Consider the following 25,563-nt stretch of genomic DNA (forward strand, 5'->3'; position numbering starts at 1 on the left):
TTGCTCAGAGATTTTTGGGCTACAGAAGGTAGTTTTGCACTGAATATTTCTCATTCAGTCTGATTTTAAAATTTGTTACACATGTAATAACTAAGTGCTCTCTCTCTTGTTTTTCTCTCCTTTTTTTTTTTTTCCTTAAACAAAACTAAAATAGCTTTTTTCTTTGTTCCATTTCAGGAATTTGGAGTCCCAGCAGAGTCATTTTAGTTCTTCTGACTGTTAGCACCTCCTCTCCTCAACTCCCCAGCCACAAGGAAAGGCCATGGTGGGACTCTCATCAGAACTTGCCAGTGTGGCAGTAAGTGGGCAGAACCAGCCAAAGTCATTGAAAGATGATGAGGTCATATCTTCTCCCTGTCTTTCATTCTCAAACATCTTTGTTCAGCTCTAGGTCAGGTTGTTTAGTAATCAAACTGGGTTAATAATCAGTGACCTTGGTGCTGATACACAATCAATGACTTTCCTATCTAATACCTGATGGATGTGACCTTACGGAAGAAACTCACTTTCAAAACTGCAGTACTCAGCAGTGCCCTAGGGGTGAATAAAAAGTGAATAAGTACGCTSTTCAGTATTGCAAACCATTCCTTGATATGTGAACAAACTCAAAATTAGAAGTAGGTAACTCATCAATTCTGAAAAATGGTGCAAAATTTAAAATCTCTATTTACAAAATATCTGATCAAACACAGCTTCATTTGGCTGTTCTGGGAGACTCAAACTCTGAGTTCCAAGTTAGCATTTTGTAGCTAAAACTGATTTCTATGTCTAGCATGTGGCACCAGAGACTGCAGAGGGCAGTTTGAAGTCAGTTAAAAGTTATTCTAAGAGCTTAAGGCAACACTGCACATTAATTGGTGCAAAATGATTCTCTGTTAGAGCTCATTTTAGAGAAACTATATTCACTTCCCCCAAGTGTTTGGGAGAAAATGATGGTGTCATCCTAAGTCTAGCAAAACATCACGTTCCATGCACACAAAACCAGGAGTTGTGTTCTGCTAGCAGCCGTGTTTGTGTGGATGATCAACGGCCATTTTGCAAAGTTATAATCTCACTTCCCTAAATGACGACCGTAAAAACAAAACGCTACTTGAAGTCCTGCCTACATGCAGCTGTAGCGACAGCAAAGGTGGAGAACCTCCTTCTATCATTACCTGCTCTGGAAACCTTTCAACCACCGGTTGARTAGCAATCGAGCCAGATACAGCATGCGACAACCTTCTTGAATGCACCAATTACACCAGATGCAACTCCTGTAAGGAAGTTGAAGAAACATTTGCTGGAACTAGGAAGCTTTGCTAAAGGAAGATGGAGAATCCACTTCTTCTATTCCCCCAGCTAAACATTTCTGCTTCAAAGGATAAATCCTATTACAAAGTCATGAATTCAACAAATAAAGAAGAGACGAATAAAGCAAGCAAGCCTGGGTAAGTTTTAAGGTCATACTGACACTTTGAGTGTTCTGTTTACATAGAGGATTCTTCTAACGCAGCTGGTGGGTATGAATTTAGGGCACAGTTCTTTTTTTTTTTTTTTTGACTGATATATGTGAAAACTCATGAATTGCAAGTCTGGGAATTGTATACATAAAATATTAATTCATCAAGGGAATACTTATTAAGAACAGAAATATGAAACAAATCAAGTGATTAACAAGAAAACAGGAAGTTCTGAGAAAATCCTTTTTAAAGCCTAGATATAATCAAGGAAAGTTTCTTTTTAAATTTTTCAAATGATGGGAAGCAATACTTCCTCTTTCTTTGCAAAAAGATAAAAATAGAAGATGTTGACCCAACTGCACTTGTTCAATAACATGAAATTTAAGCCACTTCTATTTTTAAAATAAATCAAAAAAATAAATGAAAATATTTCCATTACCCTTTGCCAGTGCTTCATATGTAAGTTCATGCTAAGGTATAAGGAAGAAATGCATTAACAGGAACATTACTGTGTAGGAGAGTCTCCTACATCAATAAGTAGGAGAAATAACATTGACATTACTATAACTGAATGCAGAAGGTAATGGTCTGTGATGCAGAGGCAGGGAGATACTAGTCAAAGGAAATGTTTGAAAAAAAAATCTTTAAACATGGTGCTTTAAAGGCTACCTGAACTCTGTTGTAGAGCTAAGCAGAAGAGAAATAGGCTGAGCCTTCTCCTGCAGAAATCTGAATTCCACGAAGACGATCATCTTGGCAAACCTGCAAACTTGAAAAAAGCAGCAAGGTAAGCGTTATAAGCACTGCAAGACTGGGGATTCCTCTCAGGAAGTGGTTGCGTGACTCTGAACATTTCCTGCATTTGTCTGTGTTCATTCAGGCATGGCACAGAATAATGCTTTTAAGATCAATTTCACTTATAAATTGGCAATCTAACCAAAGCATACAAACAGTATATACGAAGTTAACTCACCACTCGTGTTTTTGCATGATAGGCATAGACTGCTACTCAGATTCATAGCAATGAATAGGTTAGTCTCAAGTCATTACATAGTTTTCAGAGAGATTTTCTGTGGTATGAAGTATGATCTGATCCAACAAACTTTTTTTTTCTAAGAAAAAAAAAAAAGGAAGGAAGAAACAAAATGGAAGAAAAATGTGGATTGCATAGTCTGTGCTTTTCCGAGCTACTTCAAATTCCAGCTTTCATTTTCTTCTAGTCTTTGTGTACCACTTACTTTTATTATAATAATTAGCATGGGGGCAAATATGTACTTGTTGAGAATTTTTCCATAACTTTTCCTTCATATTTCTGACTTCAAATATATTTGTCTGTATAAAAAAGTATGTACATATGCACACACATGCATATACATAAAAAACTTTATTCATGCCAACAGCATTTTTCTTAATTCATTGACGATACTGAACAAGAATTAACTTGGGTACCTACCTGACAAATTAGTTCTTACAAAGAATTTATACAGTTCCTTGGAAAATAGGTTTTCCAAATAATCCTGTGATGTACAAACACCAGCTGCATGTCAAATACTGAATTCATAGTTCCTCAATGACTGCAATACTTGATTGAATACTGTCTTGTCTCCAAAAAAAATTGTTGTTTAAACATTGTATAATATTGTCCACATTATACTATTTCCCATAAAGATGTAGGGTGAAATCTTGGTTTTGTTAAACTCAGTAAGAGCTTTGTTCCTGACTTCACTGGGGAGCCAGAATCTCACTAACCTGCTAAGAATTGCCGTTGTAGGGCTTGACTGAAAAGAAGGAATGCTTAAAGTACTACAATTTCATGGTCTAAAAAATTTGCAGTTCATTTCTTTTCCTCACAGATCACTTCAGAACACTTCAATACTTCTGGTTTATTCTGTTTTCTTGTTAAACTTACCAAACTTGTTTCAGTAGTTACTATTTTTGGGGCCAAGATGCCTGCCCCTGACCAGAACACTTCAGTAACTGCTTCTACAGTGAACATGCGGTAAAAATTATATAAAGGCCTAAGCTCTGTTTCTGGAACCTATGAAAAAGTGGCCAAGAATTTGGTATCTAAACACTTGCATCTGTGCATCTGGATAGTTACACTATGTTTGTTGCTCACATATCCAAATATCCTGCACATCCAAATGATAGGAGGCACTCATGATGTGGAGTACTTTCCACTCCACAGTCAGAGGGGGGGTTCATGACTTGCTTTTTTTCTTTTTTCCTCTCTCTCTCGTGTTGCTGCTGACAGAAAGCTTAACTAACTCAAAAGTTTTACAGTTCACTCAAATACAAGACCTTGCAATTATGAGCAAAGGTAAAATAGTCCTGAGAACACCCTTTTTCATCATCCAATTTCCAGACATGTAAAACCATGCTAAAACTGCATCTAAAAAGAGAAAGCACCGTCTCCATGACACGTGTAGGCAGACAGTTATATTTTCAATAATGATTTTTGTTTGGGTGGCTGATAAAACTCAGACATTTCATGTAAAGTATATAGTCATCAATACATTCTGATCGTCTGTGAAAAGGCACTTTCAAGGGAGGTGGATACAATGGCAATAAATAATGCTCTGAAGAATTTCCCTCTTCCACGAGACATCACCACTTCCTTGCTCAGCCAACTGCTTTTAACCACGTTACTCTCAGCCAGCTGCTTGACTAACAGGGATTGTACTGTTCTTAGAAGAGAAACTAGTAGATGTTTGTTGATCTATATATATACACTCTCTATAAAGAGAGATTTAGATTATTTTCAGTGAAAAACAAAATTTAAAAAAAAAGGAAAATATATGCCTTTTCAAGTAACAAAGCCAGATAATAGTTTTGGATGCCCAGTGTTTTACTTAGTTTTAATAATTTCCATTCTTTRCATAGAGATACTAAACAACATAAGGAGAAAACAGAATTTTATGAAACTCTGCAGATGGACAGTGTGGTGATAGTGGAAATACCTATGACCTGTAAACTAATCATGTTTCTTCTCATCTTTAAAAAGTGGCAAAGAGGAACAGATCTTGGTTTCTGTTTGCTACTGCTGCACTCATTGCTGCTCCCAGGTCCTGGGGATCTGAGAGGCTACTGGGTTGATGTAGTTTCTGAGAGAAAAATCAAAAATTCACCCTAGACGTTTCCAAAAATAGTAAAGTTGTTCTTCAGCATTCTGTGCTGTTTTAGACTGTATATGTGGCCTGAAGGAGTCAGGGTTTATCTTTCACTATTACCAGGTTACCATTTTTCCCAAACATACAAATTCACACAGGTCAGAGAACTACACTTTTTATATTTCCTACAATTAAAAAATTCCTTAAAGGAGTGAGGTATCATTTTCCCCAGCTATAGAATTCTCCTACTTCATTGGCCTGTGTTTATTTCTTAAATTTCAGTTCTCCAGTATTTGTACCACTTGAGAACTGTTCTTCTCTCCCTAGCTAAAAATTTCATTCCTATAAGCAACGACTTCAGCTAGAAGAGAAGTGATACCTATAACAAATCCTCCTTTCAGTTTCATACAAAAACAAGATCCTTATTGCTTAGATTCCTTCCCAAAGTGACAGGAATTTCATATCATCTAAAATTCATGTGCCTACATATTTTGCCAATGGAAACCAGGCTACATAATCCAGGCAACAAAAGAACTTGAAGCCTCAGCTAGGAAGAAAGAACCATTTTCAGAAAGTGTTCAATCCATAAGAAGTTGATCTGGTTCTCAGCTCCACTACCAACCTACTGACCCAGGACAAGTTGCCTGTGTGAGGACTTTGATACTTTCATTGTGCAGTCCTTTGCCTTTGAATGAAAATGGTTTTAAAAATTATTATTCATATGGCACCTAATAAACTGGCCTTCCCCTTCAGGCTTAGAACTAAGTCATAGTCCTAGCACGATAAAATTCGTCTCCAAGCCTAATTCAGTTCTAGTCTACAAAAATAAGGGGTAAATAGAGTGCAGCATCCCAAAATAACATGACATTTTAAAAATGCTTGTGGTAAACAAACTGGGCTGTGTGCGCTATTACCCTGTGAGACCATTGCCTAAACCATATTACTACAACTTTGTCTTCATGCTATAGAATTTCCGTATTTCATTAAAAATAGATTGTGGTAACACAGTCTCAGACTAAGCGCATTCAAAACCACATGCCTGCAAGAGAGCGTCAGTTTTAACAGCTAAAGCCTTCTTTTTAAGTTTAACTAGGTGGTTGACCCATGAGTTTAAAAAGGTGATTCCTGTATGAGTTTTACTGTACTGCATGATCTCAATTTCCTTAAAGAATAGCAGTGCAAAACAAACACTGAAGAGAAAAATCTCTTCCTTAATCTTTTTTTTAAAAAGGTGAAAAAAGTATAATTCTGCAGGAAAAAAGTCAGAAAAAATTAAACCAGAGGTTTCTGCAGTCTCTCATAGAACAGCTTATTTTGTAATGCAATCTAATCAAACACTTTGTGAAATAGTGCAAAGCAATAATGGTGACAGATTAACATATTACAATAGCTTCCTAAATACACACACTTCTTCAAAACCACTTTTTGTTTCTTAAACAGCGTGTCTCCTGAAGAAGCAGTTAAATGGGGTGAATCTTTTGAGAAACTGCTTTCCCAGAAAGGTTAGTAGTGTTTTCCTCTCCCTGAAGACTATCATTGCTTGATGGAAAATCATAAAATGCAGTTGTGCAAATTAAATAAACCTGTCCGTTACCTAAATTAATATGATGTGTCATTTATATCAGTATGAGTTTCTGCTCTATTTGTACATTTATGCTATAGCATGATGCCAAACACTGAAAATAAAGAATTGATTTATAATTTTTAAGTCTGGTATTTCATTGAATAAAATAATGTAACAGTCAGTGAAGAGTTCCTTCAATAAACAGCAAGAGATGACCAGAGGTAATTAAACTGTTGTTCTGTAATGAACACCAAGTTTTTTCTCCTGTATGAATACTTAGCAGGTACTTGGATTAAATCCATTAAAATACTGGCCTACTAACCAATTATTTAGAAAATTATTCAATGAAATTAGCAGAGGCCTGCCTTATCTTTTCTGGACTGTATTTTTTGAGTTAGTCAAGATGATTTGCTATGTTCTGGAGAGCTAACTGCTATATTAGCATAAATCCTGAATGCCGATGGTTAATAATGGCTGGAAATCCACTGGCTACCATCTCATCCATCATTTTACCTCTTTCCAACATCCCGCTGAGTTGTACCTCTCCCATCTTATTACAAGTTTTATTTAATGAAGGCTGCAAAATCTTTTCTTTATATTGCATGAAGTTATAGGCTTTTTGTTCTACAATACTTCATGATAATTATTTTTCTACTAGGGATAACTAGCCATGTGTGGCATATAGGCACTGTTAAAATGAGCTTATGATAAAAGAGGACTTGCTGCAGAAAATACCTTTAAATTTTTATCAGGAGAAATCCAAGGAAAAGCAAAATAATCTAAATTTGCATGGAAATAAATACCACATCTTTGCAGAAGACCTGTAAGTTTCATTCTGCATTCTGTAGTCAAACAACTTACTGGTATTCATTGGGACTTTGTCTAAAGACTAGAACTAAGTGAAATGATTGTTAAGGAAAAGATTTTCTTAGAGGAATATATTGGTTCTTACATAAACAGCAGAAAATGTAGTCATTGCTTCTAGCAAATCTCCATTTCTCATGGTTACACTGGAACTAGACTACTTTACTATTCCGTTAGTACTACTTTACTGTTCTGTCATTGGGAAAATAAGAGAAATTAAGCAGACTTCAGAAGATCAGGAAAGTCTGGAAATGTCATTGATTTAGGACCATGATTTCTGGTGCACATCATCAGTACCCCCTTTCAGGTAGATAAATCCTTCCAGCACCACCGTCTCAGTAGTTTCAAGCTAATGAGAGACAGTGATCAAAGGCAAGTGAACTGAGTGATGAGAGTATTTAGCCTTATGTTTGCAGAAGCTTAAAATTTTCCAAGGCAGAAGCCATTTGCTTAAATATAACAGAGCTATAGGAGGCAATTTTGGGCCAGAGAACAGACTACTCACGATGGTTACAATAAAGATTTAATATCTTCCATCCCTTTGTTTTGATTGTTGTTCAAATATTGCTAAGCGCAAGACCCTTACAAATGAAAACATTTTCTATGTCCTTAGGAAAAGGATCTGTCACTTTTGATACAATTTGTTTCTAAAACAGTGATAGGAACAGAATTGGCTGCTATTTGGAAGGGCCCATTCCTTGCATAATTATCAAGTGCACATATATAACAAGATCTTGAATATTCATAGGCCGCTTGGTTTCCATTTTGGAGACAGACATGTTTGATTCAGCAGAAATGAGTATTCTGGCACAGTGCTGGACACCATATGCTTTTCAAATCCATTCCTCAGACAGCTGAGACCAACACAATTGCATTACTTTCCAATATTTGGGGAAGAAAATATCTGCAACATAATGACAATAGTAGGATAAACAAATTGTAAAGATGCTAAAAGCCATACATTTTAAATTATTACTGGAGAAGAGTCTACTTACAGGCAAAGATTCAAATACCGTTTGGAGCAACCTCAATCTGATATTCAGCTTGAATGAAGTCCACCTCTGTCAAAAACATCACATGTTTTGATTGCCTCCATTTCTAAGTAGCCAGCTCACAAGCTTTTGGTAGTGGGTTTTTAACAGAGGCTGAGAATTCTGTTTCCACAAACTTTCATGGAAGTCACAGCATGCAGAATCCTAACGGAAAAGCTGCACTTTTAAAACTTATATGCAGTTATCTATAATGTGATGTATTTCAAAGGGAGCACAATCTATGTTGTTACCTTGCACAGATTGTATAAAAGGAATAACTGTCTGATAAGGATTTTTTTTAATGCAATTCAATGTTCCCTTCTGTAGCTGGATTGGATGCCTTTACGAAGTTTCTGAAAACTGAGTTCAGTGAGGAGAATATCGAGTTCTGGATAGCTTGTGAGGATTACAAGAAATGCAAAACTGCACATGAACTTCTTCCAAAAGCTAAGACCATCTATGAAACATTCATACAGAAAGATGCACCAAAAGAGGTACAGTAAAAAAACATTCTTCAGGGTAGACGTTGTTTGACACAACCACATCTGATGCAATCTACTCTTAGGAGGTGCATACCCAGAAGCAGTGACAGCAGTTAATCATGTTGCCACTRACATAAGAAGGCTATATCTCAAAAGTCAAAGCTTCGGAAGGAAGTCCGGAAGCCACTGCACAGATATTCTCACTATCCTCCAGACTCCTTTCAATATCCCCTCTATATTATTATGTGTAAAGAAAGAGCATGAGTTTAAATATTATGTCACAGGAATCAAAGATTGAGTGGTCTATAAAGCCAGGAAATGTATTTAAATGTACGGGGTTTATTTAAGGAAATATAGTGATGCTAAACATTAATGCTGCTACGAGACATACCAGCTGGCATTTGTGAAAACATATTGCCTGTCTGTCTTTAAAGCTACCTCCAAGAAAGCAGAATAATTCTCTCATTCTCTTAAACTAGTAATTATATATTAAACTATTACATAGCTGAGATTCAGAAGCTTTTAATTTAAATAAGCCAAATGACTAAAAGAAATGATTAAACATATCTTTTGAAGGACTAATCATAACATTTAAACACTCTTCTTGGTTGATTACCAAAAAAATGTTCTAATAGAATATTCTTGGTATGTTACAGACAGCACACACACAAAAATATGTTGATCTTCATTAACACTAAGACATACTTGTATTACTCTAGTAGCGCAAGAAGTCTCTATATTTACAATTTCTTCACATTGCTGAAGCGTGTTGTAAAGGAATCATAGTGTAAATGAGAAAAAGGAACATTTTTTGCCTGCTCTAGGAGGGAGATGAACAGACTGGGAGATGAAGAACTCTCACTGAAATTAAGATTAGGTTCTTCAATAAATCCTTTGGACCTATAATTTCATATAATTCTACCAGTTCTGAGCAGATCAGGTACATCACTTGCCTATGCTCCTTTTTTCCCTGTGTTCTTCTTTTCTTTGTCAGAAGAGCAAGTGTTAAATATTAACAGCTACTTCCCTGTAAGAGGGTGAAAAAGGTATAATTCTCATTTTAAGAGAATGTTTGCAGAATGGTGCAGTTTCAGCCCATAATTCCCATAGATTATTTTTAAGATTCACATCTCAGAATCTATGGATAATAACATAGGAAATGTGTTGATGTTCATTAAAGAAATACACTTCTTGCTATTCTCCAGGTGAATCTGGACTTTCATACCAAAGAAGTCACAAGTCAGAATATTGAACAGCCCATCATCACCACCTTTGATGCAGCACAAAGCACAGTCTACAAGCTGATGGAGCAAGACAGTTACCCACGCTTCCTAAGATCTGATCCTTATTTAAATTTAGTCAAGGGGAGAAATCCCAGTCATCCTGCTCTTAGGAGACGATCGCGGTCTTTTGCTGTCAATGAATTCCAGGATGTGCGATCAGACTTTACCATTTGGTAATAAGGAAACTCAGCCCCACATGTATTCTAGCTACTGCGGCAAATCATATATGTGTCTTAAAATCCAAATCCTTAGCTGGTGTAAATGTGTGGAGTTCCACTGATTTCAGCACAGTTACACCCACTCATATCAGGTCACAGTTCTGGAGCCAGTGATTAATCTCATTTATGATAGAGAAGGAGGCAACATATTGGCAAGACACATTAGATGTAAAGTGTTCATACAGTAATTTTTTAAACTCAAGCAAGATTTGTAATTATATTTGGTGGAAGACTAATTTTCCTACATAAAAATATTGTTTAAAATGCCAGTTGATAATATCCATCACATATTMTGGCCCTGCATTATTTAGAATAGAGTTTTGTCACAATTTGAATTTATAGACCCAGCCTTTGCATGTAACTATGTTTTTGCAATATTTCCTACACTAAGCACAGATTTTTGTGGTATTTTCTCATACTATTGAACACATGGGAACATTAATTAGGCAAAAAGTAAAATTACAAGGATTTTAACTACAGCCACTGCATGAGTAAAATTTAGCTACTGCGTAATTTAAGAGGAACATAAGAATATCTATTTAATTTTTATAGTGGTACATTATACTCTTTTCTTCTTACATGTGTCTGTTTCTTGTGTTTAAATTATGCTGTATAGATTAGCTTTGCCATCAAATATTTGTATTCTAATTTTTTGCAAACAAATAGCAGTAATAAATGGTCAAGATTGTTATTTTGACACACAGTGTGTCATTAAACACCAGGTCAATGTACATATGTGTGTGTGTGTGTGTATATATATATGTATTAAAAACTGTACACATTTACTTTCATTTGTAAATGTTCATGCTATACTATTTTTGTTACTAAACTTTGTTCTAAAATTTCTCTGTCTTTTATTTTGAAAAAGAATCTGAAAATTAACAGCTCTTGGACTAAGGAAGAATGACCTTCAGTTCTACCTGTCATTAATATACTCTCTATGGGGAAATGACAGGAGGAAGGAAAAATTCCCCCTTTTATTTCTTTACTACTCAAGTCATGCATACCACTTTTGTAGTCAGCATATGCAATTATCCTGTCTTTTTTTTTTCAGGATTGATGCAGAGATATCTTGAAGCATGTGGCAGTTCTTAAAGTATTAATCATTGGTTAAGTTTTAACAACTGAGTTAATGCAAGCTTTAGTTATAACTGTGACTTGTATATTCAGTCATCTTGCATGGAATTTAGGTTTTCTCCTTTTTTTCCCCCTTTCAGTAAGCAGTCAAAGTGAAGAGGTACAGTTTCCAAGGACAGGACTTTATATGCTCATTGCTAATTCAGGATATATGTGAACTGCTCAGTCTGAGGGTTTCAGTGTCCATTTTACTAACTTTCAATAAATGCAAAGTGGTCTACTTAAAAGGTTGTCAGGATGTCAGTTTATCATTAATACATGGATGAATAAAATATAAAGGTCAAGTGAAGCCTTTATAATTCAATACGAGTTGAAATCATTACTATTTCAATCCAAAGTGTTATTGTAAGCAAAGCACACAGGCCTGGAGGGACATTTCCCTTCCCCAGGGAAGGCTGCTGAGTTGCAAAGACCTGGGATCAGAACCATCTGCAAGCTCTTAGGCTTACCTGGGAAACAGATAGGAAACATCTTTGTAACCACAAGAGCGATGAGCCTTGCTCTTTTATCTCATTACTCTTCCCTGAGCCCAAAGATCGATCTAAGGCAGAAGTTTCACACAAGCGAATGTTGCAGTCACATGCTATTTCTAAGTGCATAAGCGGCCAGAATCTGGGCGCAGCAATTCAAGGATAAATCCAAAGTCTGTAGCAGTGCTGATATTGTACTTCAGTCATTCTTACCACTATAAAATGCACCTTTCGAGCTTGTCAGCCTCCATTTTTTATGAACTGTCAACACTCCTATGGTCATTGCCACAGCTGTCACATGAACGAACAAATGCAGAGAAAGGCAACTTTCTGTGCTGAAGTCAGTATAATTTTTCTGAAGAGATCATTTATCCTTGCTCTTTGGAGGCATTTCTCTAGAGTCAGATCCCCCTTCTCACTCTTTCTCTGTTCCTTAAACATGAAGCAGTTCTCCCAGAAATAATCCTGTTTCTAATTAGGGAATCTCTGTATCACCAGCAACATCTGGATGTCAGAGTTCTCATATACTTAAAATATGCATGTATCTATAGTTTGTGTTGCTGGCTTTGTTAAAGAATAGGCCACCTCAAAGACTTCCATTCTTTGTGGTATAATCGAATTATTCAACACCCTTATACTGCAGTAGTTATTCCACTGTTTGGGGCATTACTCCTAGCAAGTGTTTCACTCTGAGTCCTTTTTCTGCAAATCGAGAGAGAGACTATCTCATGTTCTTCTATTTAGTCTCATGGCCAGCTCTTCATACACATTCAGCACATTCAGGCTTGGTTCTAATGTTTCTTTGCAGAAGATCTGAGAAATTCAACAAACCCAGGTGCCTAAACCCTTACAGGCTGCTTATCATCTTCCTCCCTTGTGTATCAACACACTCTTCCTTGCTGCAGGCCTCACTAGTTTTGCCCAGTGATTCTTGCATGCTGTGCCAGATGATAGCAAGAGAGCTTCATCAAGAAAGACCTTTCTTTCCCGAACTAAACTCTATTTATGAAGCTGTTTAAACAGCGGATCCAACTGCTGCTAGCAATATGTTGTTCTGTGTGCGAGGACTTACTAGCTGTTGCTGCACCCAAAACGTTTTTCTGTGGGCTCACCTGTCCAGACTACATCCTGCCAAGTGCCACATCCTTATCTGATAGCTCTTTTTAGCATTAAGAGTGGATCTATTACAAACACAGGCATAAAACTTAAACTTTGCAGCTAGATTTTCAACTTGTATGACTATGTTTGTTCATACCAGCTGAGAATCTGGAGCTTCACTCTTGCTGTTGATAAAATAAATAAGAAAAATATATATATTTTTAATACTATTAAAAAAAACCAACAAACAAATGGCAAATATAGCACCTTGACTAAGACTTTTTCTTCCTGAACAGAAAACCAGCTGTTAGTCAAAAGTGTCTATAATAATAAATACAAGTCCACAGATGCCTTTTCTTTCCTTTCACACACACATGGAAAATTTTGCTTATCTCCAGGGAGACCTTCCTCAAAACCATCATTTGGTATTACTGGCAGTGCTAGTCCCTTTTGAGAGGTTTATAATGAAAAGGAACAAGATATTCTTGGTAGCTATTTATGCATGTGTTTTACAAAGATAATTATGAAGCATAACAGAATCCACAGCAGACCAGTACTATGGGAACTATTGTAAGAGGGAACTCGAGATAAATCCAGAGAAAGGAAAGCAGAATGCACACAGATAAGCTAAAATGACATCATTATCTGCCAAAGGGTTCTTTTCTAGAAGAGGCTCCCTTTAGTGAGAAAAAACGAAGCCAGAGTCTTTGCCTACAAAATAAAATGGTCTTTTGAGTCATCAGTCTCAGCTATTTGGTATCTATCATTCACTGAAATTTTTAGAACCTATGTTTAAAGTAAACATAAAAACAGCTCTTGATCTTTTTTTTCTTTTGAACCATTTCTTGCAAGTTGAAAATGAACAACAGAAGAAGATACATCCTGGTCTGAGGAACAAAACCTAATGCTACACAAAACCCACGCTGTAGTGTGTCAGTCAGTCACAAATAATACAGACCAAACAAGTCATCAAGAAAACTCCCATCCGACTCCAGTATCAATTACAAATGCACAGAGTGCTGAACCCTAATGCTATGAACAAAAGCAAACACGCTAGAAACTTTTATTTTGTAACAATAGATACAGCTATGCCTTTTCTAAAAAGATATTTCAGGAATCTAAGGAACCCATTTTTGCAACATTTTGGYTTAGTTCAAAATGTAAGTTTCTAAAATATACATCAGATACAAAGTGTTAATGATACCACTCAAGTAAAATCAGAAATATGTTAATAAATGGAGAAAAATGCACAATATAGACTTGCATTTGGGCATCAAAATATGTAGGATGCACACCTCCAAATACAAAGTCAATTAAGGCAGCTCTGAATTAAGGAGAGAGAGATGAGCTGTTCAGTCATGCAACTTTGGCTGTTAAAAAGGAGAATTTAAGGCCGTGTCTTTACAGGCAAAGCTTCCAGTGAATTTGACTGCTCTGTCTGTCTATACATAGGAGAAGAAAGGTACACTTCATTCGTCATGTCATTTACTGTTTTTCTTTTCCTGAGGATGCAGTTTTATTTATCATTTTGCTCAGTAGGTGGATTTACTTTTGAAAAATAGAAGTTACCTGGACTATTTTAAATGTGCAAACTAAAGTACAGGATTTCCAGGAAAGTAGGTGGGGGAAAAATACTGTGGTCTTTATGCACTCTAATTATTATGATCATATGACCAAAAATGGAATCTCCAGATTTAAAGGTAATATGTCCTGATAGACTGAATATGAAATAGCTGCAGTATACTTTACATCACTTAAAACAGCTCAATAAATTCAGTCTAGTCCGATCTCAACAGAAGACAGCCGGTTATTATTATTGTGGATGGCTTTCACTAAATATTGTGTTTCCTTAAATATTCTATCTTTTGTTCCTCTTGTCTGCAAAATTCCAAAGAGCCTTTTCAGTGTTCTACCATAACTCTGGTAGATGAACAGATTTATTAGAAGTCTGTGATGCTTTTCCAGCATTCAGTTATATAGGACTGATCAGATTAAGGCCTAGCCCAATATAGGTGTAACTGTAGTATAAACCTTTGAGTAGTGCCAGAGAATATRGTAAGGGTTCTCTAGTTTTGGCAGAATCAATGCCATAGTTATGTAAATCCTGTTGTTTAACTGAAAAAGTGCAAATAATATCTATATAAGCCCTACTAAGCAAGTATTTTTATCAGGGTTTATTTTATAAAGAAGCTTTTTAAATTTACATATGTGTCATTCAACATTCAGTAAGAGCTCTCAAAAACTCCTCTTACCAGCACAATACTTCACCCTAAATAAACACTTTGCTTTGTTCCTTATGTACATGAAGTCTGCAGACCCCCAAATAATAATAAGGGAAATAATCTGCTAAAATGCATAGCACAAAGGTTTGTCTCCTGTTTCAATACTTAGATCTAATTAGATGCACTAAATTAGCTAAGTTATTGTCTTTTGTTCTTGTTTAGTTTTGAAGAGATTGTAATATGTAACTATATACACATTTCTTTTGGCTTTCAGGATTTGTTACTGAGTGAAGGATAACTTGATTTGTTTTTGAACCGACAGCAAGAAACAAGAGGAATGAAATCTCACCCAAAGAATCTCAAAGAAAAGGACAGATTTCCATCTTCCACTAATAGCAGACCATCAAGAATGTGTCTCTTACATGCCCTTACTCGCTACAGCTTATAAGTGACTCGGAGAAGGCAGATCATTTCTTTCTCCTCTCTTTTCATCCCCAGTTGTTCAGCCTGCCTTAATTAACTACTGCTTTGAATACAGTTCCCTCTCCTTTCCATAAATATTGTCAAAAGATGTCAGCTAAAAAATGCATAAAATCATCATCCTCTCTTTGTTGGTTCATATGCTTATACTCTTATGCCTTGCTCGGATACCCATCCTGGGTTCCTCTCCCTTTTTTGCATTATAGTCAAATGCCTCAATCAAATGACCTGTAAGCTTTCATGCAGCTTTGTGCCAAAGATATAAATATCTCTTTTTCTCTCCTCCATCCCTATTTGTCTCTTGTTAATGTTCTTGTTGCCATCTTCCTTTTTTTTTAAACTCTAATCATTTAGAGCTGTGCTTGTAAAAGCTCCCTCTGCTTTTATACCAGAGCTCTTCTTTCTCCTTTTCTAGATTACATCTGTTTGCATGACTCCTCATAGGAGATTATCTGAATATCTAGATTTATGATATAACCTTTATCTTTGTGTTCACTATAAAACTTAACTGAAATTAACTAGCGTGACATAAAATCCTATGGAAGCCAAGGCAATTTGTACTTTTCAAACAGGACAGAACATTAAGCTTAAGCCTAATATAAAGATGACTCTGAACTGTTGTTTCTTCAACCTGCAACTTGTGTTCTTTAGAAACTCTCATTATTTCATAACATTTCAGACTCATTTTAAATTTCTACAGTTAACACTACTCCAATTTTTCCTTAAGGAAGACAAAGCTTATAAGGATTAAATCCTCATGCGGACTACCTACATCTAGATGCAATCAGTAGGAGATCTCCTACACCATAGCCACATTTGGACCAGATTACTTGGGTGTGGGCACACTGGAGAAGGCAGGAGATACACTTCCAATAGCCCTTTTCGAAGAGAGGGACCAAGAACATTAGAACATTGGTTTTCCCTTTCACTCACTACCTAGCACAATTTTGCTTGGTACAGACCAGCGGCAAGGCACCATCCAAGAGATAACTGATACAGGGAATTACAGCTCAGGAGCCTTTTGAGGCATAATGCCTATCTTTCATATCTCCTTGAGTTTGTGCAATTTGTACCTGTCTCCAGTCACAAGTCCATGGTATGGTCCTATATGTTTGCATCATAAAGGCTTTCTGTGCAAATAGGAAGATTTTTGAAGCCTGATGCTATATAAATAACAGTTTATTCATCCCAGACATTAGCTGTGCTGAACAATCTGATTGCTAGTACTAAAYGGGAATCTTCAAGGTTGCACAGTTTCTTGAGAATTTTTTCCAATTCTCTGCTAATGTAGATTTCTGTAGTACTTGGAAATTCTATATATGAGGCGTCCAGAATGCTGTTAAGTATTTTGGCAAACTGAACTTGAAATCAAAACATTTTACCTGAAGGACATACTTTGCTTGGGTGGAAAATAACAGCTCATTTCCTTATGCAAAACAATGTGTGTCTTCAGCATGCCACAGAAAAGTTATGCATATGGAAAAAAATATATTTTTGTAAATTGACCTTACCTTTCTCAATCTGTGCAGTGCTATTGGAAGGTGGAAGGTAGCCATTTCCATAGTGCTGCAATTAAAATGCATTTGCATCCCATGTGACAGACAGTTCCATGTTACTAAGATGCCATAAGTGCCCAGATCATCTTGGTTTCTGCCAGTATAAGAAAGGTAATGAAAGTCTCTGTTTCAATTGCCTGGACCAACAGAATATTACCTTTTTTTCTGCTTAGGTTACACTATATGAAGCAGAAGTATCCAAGCAAGCCTGGGTATGGAATGGATTCAACAGAGGGCAAGTGCTGAAGGGCAATAAGATATTGAACCTGAGTGAGGGGAAACAGCAAGAAAACAAAACAGTTATTGGAGAGTGGGTCCTTTTCTCACGTTGCACTCAGGTGAGTACAAGGCAACCCTTTTAGGAACATATATAAAATGAAGATGATTTCTTAGGTTAATACACTAATTGAACAAGAAGAGCTGTTTCATACTGTCTATTGAGGCTAGCATCTAGCTCAGATGTGGTTCAGGGATCCAAAATTACATGCTTAATTTCCCTAAACAGCTGATTTTTTTTTTTTTGTAAAGGTAGGGGTTTCTGGAGAATAACTCAGTGAACACAAATGCCTAAAGATACCTAAAGAAAAAGTGATGAGCATCACTAAAAAGTCAAACAGTAAGCCTGAAAGTTCAGAAAATTTAAATATTTAATAAATCAATGGTCCTTATGAAGCAATATCAGAAAAGGAGGAAACGTGCAACCAGCAGATCCACACTCCATTTCCTACAGTTTTAGCTCTCCTGTGGGCTGCTGAAGGCTGAGGACTCAAACCAAGGATCTACATCACAGTCATCAGGCTTGAGGAAATCTTAAGCCAGAGCCCTCATAGATGAAGTTTTTGAAATACACTGAAATTAGCTAAGCAGATATGGGCCCAAACTACTTTGAAAGTCCAGTCTGGGTTAACAGCAAACTGAAGCCGCAGACGCGAGCAGTGTAAGCTGGATCCAGATTTCCAGAAAGCTTAGTAATAGTTCTATGTGGCATTTGCAGCCTCTCTCTAGTACACATTCATCTTTCTCTTTTTTTTATTTGAGACTGTATCTTATGAATAATCAATACATTTGCACAAGCAGCTAATGCATCTATTTTAATACTAAGATCAATTCTTCTCCTTAGGAAATTTTAGCAAAATACTAGAGTCCCTTTAGTCCCTTTCCAGAAATTATTAGATTCCAAACTGAGCAAGTACATGACAAAATTATAAAAGTCCTTCTTGTACTACTGGCTACTTTTTATGGGAAGGGCTGACTGTGCTTAACTTTGGTATTGTGCACTTGTGATATTTGTACTGGGATAATATTACCAGATGACTCACTGATGATTGTAGTACCTTCTTTGAGAGAGTCACAGGCTGTCATGAACAGTAACTGAAAGTAGACTATATTTCTGAGTACCTGAAAGACAGTCAGATCACATACACTAAGCAGTCATGGTACAGCATATTGCACAACAGTGAAAATCTCTGATAGYTTTATTATCTTTTGGGGAATTGTGGTCTGGTTCCCATCCAAGTGCCTGGACAGCTGACATCTATTTAATTAAATTGTCACCACAGAAACAACATGTGGCTGGCAGTCAAGCAAGGCCAAGGACCTTAAACTATCCTCTACACCAGCGACCTTCCTCCAAATGCAGGCTGAGGCACACTGCATGTGGGCAGATTAACTAGAGAAGCTGGCACTATGCTTCCCCAGAAGACTTAAGGAGCTGTCAATCAAGCACCAGCATCCAGTGACAAGTACCCCATAAAATGCAAGAGGAGTCTGATTGCACACCTGGTTACTGTGTGCTTTACAGAACCCTCATGGTTATTCACATCCTTCCACAGCTGCTACGACGATTTGCTGTGCAAGCAATTTCATTGCACAGTGGAATAACCTTAATGATGCCTGAAAGATCCAAAATTATGGAAAAGCATGCGATGAAAAAGAACCCAAAATGCAGTGAGAAACATTAATCCCAAAATATCCTCAAAATGGGTCTATCCAGTCAGACACATGATTAGGAGCCTTTTTAAATTACAGTAACCAGGAAGACTGATTTTAAAAACTTATGTACATTGAAAGTCTTCAGGGAATGGTTATATCTATCACTCAGACATCAAGCAATTAGAAAGAAATTTTTTGAACTTTTTTAAATGTACATCATCAGCTGATTATAAAAGAATAGGCACAGACCTTGCAACCCTTCCTCTCACGAATAGTCTCACAGGAGCTAATGGGACTATTCTCATTAGCAAGGCCTACTAAGATGTACTCCACTGCACTGTTGATTACACTGTATGAGAATTATAAGTAGTACCTGCACTGAGTTCGAGAATAAATATGCTTCTGGTAGCTAATGCACCAAAAGCACTGGTGCTTTCTAAAGAATTTCATTTATAATCAAAGTTTCTAAGGTGGGAGAATAGTGTAATCATCAGGACTGTACACAGAGTAAATATCGAGGGGACTGAATGGAAGTAGACAAGAAGGACTTGTTGCTAGATGTGGCATCATCTCCATCCTTGTAACTGCACTGACTTTACTGACATTGATTGCCCTTGTAAATCACGAGAAAATTAGCATCAAGCCTTTATCTGTAATTATGCTACTTGGCTGAAAATTCAACACCTTTTTCAACTGCTCCTAAATCTTTGACATTCCTCAATGACAACCTGAGGTGTTTAAAAGCAAAGTCCCTTCCTAAAAACACCAAGACATATTGACTTCTTATGGTATTATTTGCTGCAGTAACATCACCTATGATTAGTTGCTCTGAGATCCTCACGTGTAGTCTAAACAAAAGTACATCAGAATACACAAGCATTTTCTAGGATTTGTCCAGAAATTTTCAAGGATACATACCGGTTTGGAAAAAGTAAGTATCTACATGCAATGTCTTACCATTCAGCTTTGGGGCTTTTTGTCTGTTTGGGAGGAGGTTTTTTGGACTTTGTGCTAACAACACAATGATAACCCTTTAACTTAAATTAGTTAAAACCATAATTCTCCAAGACCAGTACCTCATTTCTTTAAAATGGAAAGAGCAGAGAGATGACAACAAGATCAGAAGACAAAATGCCTTAAGAATGTTCTGGGGGCAGAACGATGCTCCTAGAAGTGGGCACACAGAAGGAAATATCAATAACAGTGGGAAAAATCACTGCATTAAAAACATCAAATACTGTAGTCACCACGTGACCTCTTTATTTGTAATGGTATCAGTGTGCATACTACAAACATCCCAGTGCTCTTTGGTCCCCTTGTGGTAAGCCTTGCCTAAATGAACAAAAGAGACGATGGCTCTCAAGGGCCTTAGAAGCACAAGACTTACAAGGCGATGGGTAAGCGTTGTGGATACAATATAAGAGTAGGTGAATATAGCGAAGAATTTACTAGCTATGTGCACTGAATCTGTTTTCCTTTTTTCTTTTCCACAGTCAGTAAACCAAATGGTCAGTGAGAAAAATCGCAAGATGATTTCTCTGCTAAGATTTTGTCCAGAGCATAAATACACCTTGAAAGACGTTTGCATATAAAGTGTGTTTAGTTAAATAACAATTGTTTACTTTTGGTAGATTAAGTTAGACTGGCCACTGTTAAAAAAAAAAGCCATGTTTCTGAAACAGAAAGAACTTGAAAGTGTTAAAAACAGTCGGTCAAATTGCATCGTATTGTTTGGTTATTCACATACTAACTGTATTGTTCCTGCTGTCGCATTACCTTCAGCTTGAAGATCAGTCAGGAAAAGAAATTCTGCCTTACCTGTGACAGTCAGACAGTGGAACAAAAAATGCCAGTGAAGTGAGTTGTTGTTTATGGCTCTTTTAATGTGAGGAGACTAATGGGATGGGATGGTTAACTTTTGATTAATCTGGACAGCTTTTATTTTCCTTCCCACTTTATAGTATGTATGCCGATTTTGATCCTTTGTCATCAATTCTGCTTCCTGTTCAAGTAAATCCAATGAGGTTAGTGAGATCATTCTCTGAATGATTCAAATAATATTACTCATGAAGAAGATGAGCAGGATTAGGTCCATACTTGTCTCATCCTTGTCCTTGATTGTTTGACAAGAAAGCTGTTCAATATTCACTGAACAACTCATCAATTTGTTATAAATTTAATTAGTTTACTAAAGTTACTAAAACAAACTCTCCCCTGGTTGATTCCATCAGCTCATAATGTGTCACAAAATACTACGTAATGCTATATTTAGTTTTCATTTGTGTTTTCAATACAAATTGAATAAATTTACACTCTAATTTCACTTGTGTGTGTATGTGCATATATATGTGTAAATATGCATAATTTTATTCATTTCCTTTAAACATCATTTTGTGCAGTAAACAAGTAAAATGACAGCTACAAAAAATAATGCTTGCCTTTTAAGAGTGTCAATGCAATAATCTTATAGCAATACTTATAAATATAACCGCAGTTAAATATTTGTGTTGACACTATCACATAAACTCTTGATAAATTTACAATTAGAGAGGACCATTACTGGTGATGCTGACAAATGCCTGTGGGATACAGCTCTCAAACTACCCTACGTATTTCAGAGAAGGGTTTTGACAGTACGGCTCTCTGAGTCCCCTTAGGGATATCAAATACTTTTACAGAATTCTAGGGGCTTTTTTGTAAATTAAAAAAAACTTTGATATTTTATATAGAACAAAGCATTTGACCCATTTTTCAGAGCCTGGAGCCTTGTAGCCTTTTTAAGCTAGTAGTAGAAATTTTTACCCAGGTCGATAGCTGGCATAAAGGTCCTTCCTTAGATGACTGCAGGAATGTCTAGGTCACACAAAAGCATAGCAAACTTCACATCAAAGGTTACTTTAACCTCTCCTGGCCAATAGGCATCTGGTGAGCCATAAGAATACATTATAACCCTAGTCTGGCAAACAGCATGCCATCTGTGGCTTACCCATGCTTTGCTGAGTCAAAAATCATCTCCTCTGTTTTTGGCTGGGACGAGTTACTGTCCTCACTAAGGGACATGAACATAAGACCTAAGCATGAGATTGAAAAGAACTGCACTCCCTAAACTTGCATGTTTGAAACCAGCAAGACCAACTCAGAAAAACTTTTCAGTATAAAATGACTAAGTTCCACCCAGATCAATTTGTGAGGTTTCTTTGATTGGGAACAGGATTCTATACGTTCTAAGCAGAGTGTCATATAAATTAGCAGTTAATCCATCCAAACCTCAGAAGAAATTCAGTACACACTCCAGAACACTAATATCCATCCTGTGCCTTTATAATAGTTCAGCCAATTGTAAACTTTATTACTACTGTCTTCTGGATGAATAATCAAACTGCCAATGTCAAATAACAATCTACTTTATGAGTTTGTGTGGTTCTCTACAAGCTAAACAGGTCAGAGTCATACTTTTTGTTGACTTGTATACATACATAGGGTAACACTTACAAATGACTCGTCCTGCTCCCTCAGCGAGATAGCTAATGTTCCAAATAATAGAATAACCACGACAGACTGCACCAGCAAAAGATCACAATGCTATTTTCAAGGATAGATGTTGTTTCTACAGGTCAACCACTAGGGAAACTATGGCCTGGTCCGAGTCTGTGGATACACTACTAGCCGATAAAGGTAAGTAGTATGTTAAAAAATATTTTAAGAAGCATGCATCAACCTTGCTCACAAACACTGATGTCAGGTTTTCACACTGCTTTCCAGTGCAGCTCACCATGTGCTTCAAACTACATCAGCTCCATTGCTAGAGGCATTTGAGCTGGTGCATTGAAAGCCAGTGGGGGCATGTTTCTTGAAGCTGCAAGTACAATATTCCTTCCGACCAACGTTTCAGGGACTTTCAACAAGGCAGAATTAATATGAAAGAAGTTTCATTTTATGAAGATAATGGTTGTTAAACTCAGTGCAATGTATTCTGTCTTTCTTATTTTTTAAATAATGCATTTAGCAACTGTGCTATTTGCTTTTCAACAAAGAGTAATGCTGTCTTCAAATCAAAACAAAACAATCAAACACAAATCGAACTTGAGCCCTGATCTTGAATTTACATAGTTTATCAGGATGACTCGTGATGATAATTAAGCAAGTAGAATGGAAATAACTGAACAAGCTTGATGTTTTAGGGGAGTAGATTCTGATGAGCTTATTTTTGCTATTCATGTTATAGCTAACCCATTTCACTAATATAAGCATGAAAAAAAAACTTCTTAGGTATTCCCACTACAAAGAAATATGCACGTGTTGTGCATTGATTTTCAATCAAAGAGTGAGGACTTAATTTTCAGGGTATGTCTTGGACCAGATGTCAGCCTCAAATCGCTGATTGCCTCGTCACTTCAAATCCTTTCATAGACCAAAATCTCTAAGATTTCCTTTCGAACTAGTCTATCAGCGTTACAAAGACCTATGCCAGGCAGGTATTAGGAGCATTCCTCAATTAATAACTCTCTGAAAGAATTCCCTTAGTCATCTTATCATTGCTTCTGTTTCATCTGCTATTTATTTGCCCCACAACAGCCTTTTAGGATCAGCTCCTGGCTGACAGACAGAACAGACAAATAAATGGCTGTATATACGACCCTTATACAAATAATCTGCATAGACCTTTCAGTTGTCCTTGCCCCATCACCTCATCTGTTCTTTTTCAGACGGTTTGGCAGCTTTTAGAACGTTTCTGAAGTCCGAGTTCAGCGAGGAGAACATTGAGTTCTGGCTGGCCTGTGAGGACTTCAGGAAAACCAAGTCCTCTACTAAGATTGCCTCAAAAGCCCAGAAGATTTATTCTGACTTCATACAAGCTGATGCTCCAAAGGAGGTAAATAGTTTTGGTATGTACTTTGGGTACTCACTGCGGCTGGGAATCAAGCGGAAAGTTCAGAACCAAACTCCTTCGAATGACCGAAAATGCAGTTCACTGTGGCTTTTCTTCCGTTTTCTCATCCTCTCTTTGCCCGGGTGAAAGCCGGGGGAACTCTGTGAAGCAGACAAAGACACCTTATGGTTAACTAATACTTCAAACACATTCTTCCCACAGGGCATGGCTTAGCTCACATCCCGAAACTGCTACCTTAACGTTTAAGAAAATGTGTGTTCAGCATAATTTGTTTTCACTGACTACTTTTATAGCACAATAAGCACCATTTCTTCCATATTATAGGCACCAGTATATTGGAATATTAATGATCATTATTTGTGCATTTTCTATTGTACAGGTATTTTTGACATGATGAATATTAAAACATCAACTTGCAAATATTTCTGTCACAGCAGTCAATTTGATGATTATGTAAAAATTGCTTTCTGTGAAYGTATAAATTTGCTAATTAATTATCAGTCAGACGTGGGCTCACAACAAGCTTTTACACTGATGGTTTACTTTTGATAGTGACTGTGATTTGAATGTCCCCATGTCCTACGGATGATCAAAATCCATTTTGTTATTATTAAAAACAAAAAATCCTTACAGAATTTATTGAGTCACATCCTAAACAGATGCTAAATACCTACATCTCTAATTAACCCTTCAGTAATCAGTACTTCAGAGGATTTGGCTTGGAAAAAAGACGAGATAAACAGAGGCATGTTTTTCCCTTTCTTTTTAGTGATATTATTTCTTTAAGACTAGAGAGCCAAACTAAATTAAGAATTCGGTATACTAGAAAATGAAGGCACGAACTTCCTGCTAATTTGCATCGGCCAGGGCATTTTGAGAGGGAATTCAAATGCTGACCGTCCTGTACACAAACAGCTTTCCAATCAAACTGAAATTCATTTTATGCCTCCTTCTTACCTACAGATAAATATTGACTTTCGTACCAGAAACCACATCTCTCAGAATATCTCAGAGCCCACCCTCAGCTGCTTTGACGATGCGCAGAGGTTAATCTACAGTCTCATGGCAAAGGACTCTTTCCCCAGGTTTCTCAGGTCAGAAGAGTATAAGGAACTAGTAAATAAGCAACAGGATGGAAACCAGAAAAGATGGCTCCCGTTTCTGTGAGAAGGTCAATGCCAAAGGCATGAGGGATTTTGGATTTGTGAACGTCCTCAATTGCAACTCAGGACAGATAACACTTTCTTAAAGCGATTGTACAAACTAGATCTAAGAATTCCCTTTGCCAGCCTGTTCTTCCGTACAATATGCCTATCATTCTTTCTAATAAAGTTGGTGGAGAAATATTCAAGAAACAGCATAGAATATGCTGAGGCATTTTAGCTAGGGTTTTAGATATAAGGAAGTCTTCTATTAAGAATTTTTCAGGTGCTTGCTTTATTTGTCAAGGGGTTCTCACATTTTTTTAAGCAAAATGTTCTGGTTTTCTGCTTTGCCATTGATTTTTCTTTAGAAGTATAGCCTCAAAAAATAAATTCCTTTTGTGTGACATGAATATAAATGAATTCATTCATTTTATTATTTGTAATTTGTAAACATTTTAAAAATCTGCTTTTAAAAATGTTGTATACTAATTCAGAACAGGAGGAGAAGCTGAAACATGGCAGATAATACATTGTGAATGATAATGAATTATGGACAATATTTCATAATCAACTGCCTTCTAACAAATGTTCCTAGCATTAATAAGAAATCAATGTTTCATAATACAATTTTCTTCAATATG

At 36.6% G+C, this 25,563-nt stretch overlaps 2 protein-coding genes across 2 annotated transcripts; both read left to right on the top strand.

The window, feature by feature from the left end:
- Window positions 1–1,217: 1,217 nt before the first annotated feature.
- Window positions 1,218–11,355, top strand: RGS18 (regulator of G protein signaling 18). The gene is made up of 5 exons (XM_026089189.1): window positions 1,218–1,427; window positions 2,125–2,226; window positions 5,990–6,051; window positions 8,336–8,502; window positions 9,696–11,355. The coding sequence occupies exons 1-5, from the start codon at window positions 1,309–1,311 to the stop codon at window positions 9,948–9,950; spliced, it is 705 nt and encodes a 234-aa protein (XP_025944974.1). The 5' UTR covers window positions 1,218–1,308; the 3' UTR covers window positions 9,951–11,355.
- A 9,298-nt stretch (window positions 11,356–20,653) lies between these two features.
- On the top strand, window positions 20,654–25,212 carry RGS21 (regulator of G protein signaling 21). Its single transcript, XM_026089190.1, has 4 exons — window positions 20,654–20,743; window positions 22,500–22,561; window positions 23,593–23,759; window positions 24,741–25,212. The coding sequence occupies exons 1-4, from the start codon at window positions 20,733–20,735 to the stop codon at window positions 24,942–24,944; spliced, it is 444 nt and encodes a 147-aa protein (XP_025944975.1). The 5' UTR covers window positions 20,654–20,732; the 3' UTR covers window positions 24,945–25,212.
- Window positions 25,213–25,563: the final 351 nt, after the last annotated feature.

Source organism: Apteryx rowi, unplaced genomic scaffold (assembly GCF_003343035.1).
Source record: "Apteryx rowi isolate R43461 unplaced genomic scaffold, aptRow1 scaffold_80, whole genome shotgun sequence".
Taxonomy (NCBI): Eukaryota; Metazoa; Chordata; class Aves; order Apterygiformes; family Apterygidae; genus Apteryx; species Apteryx rowi.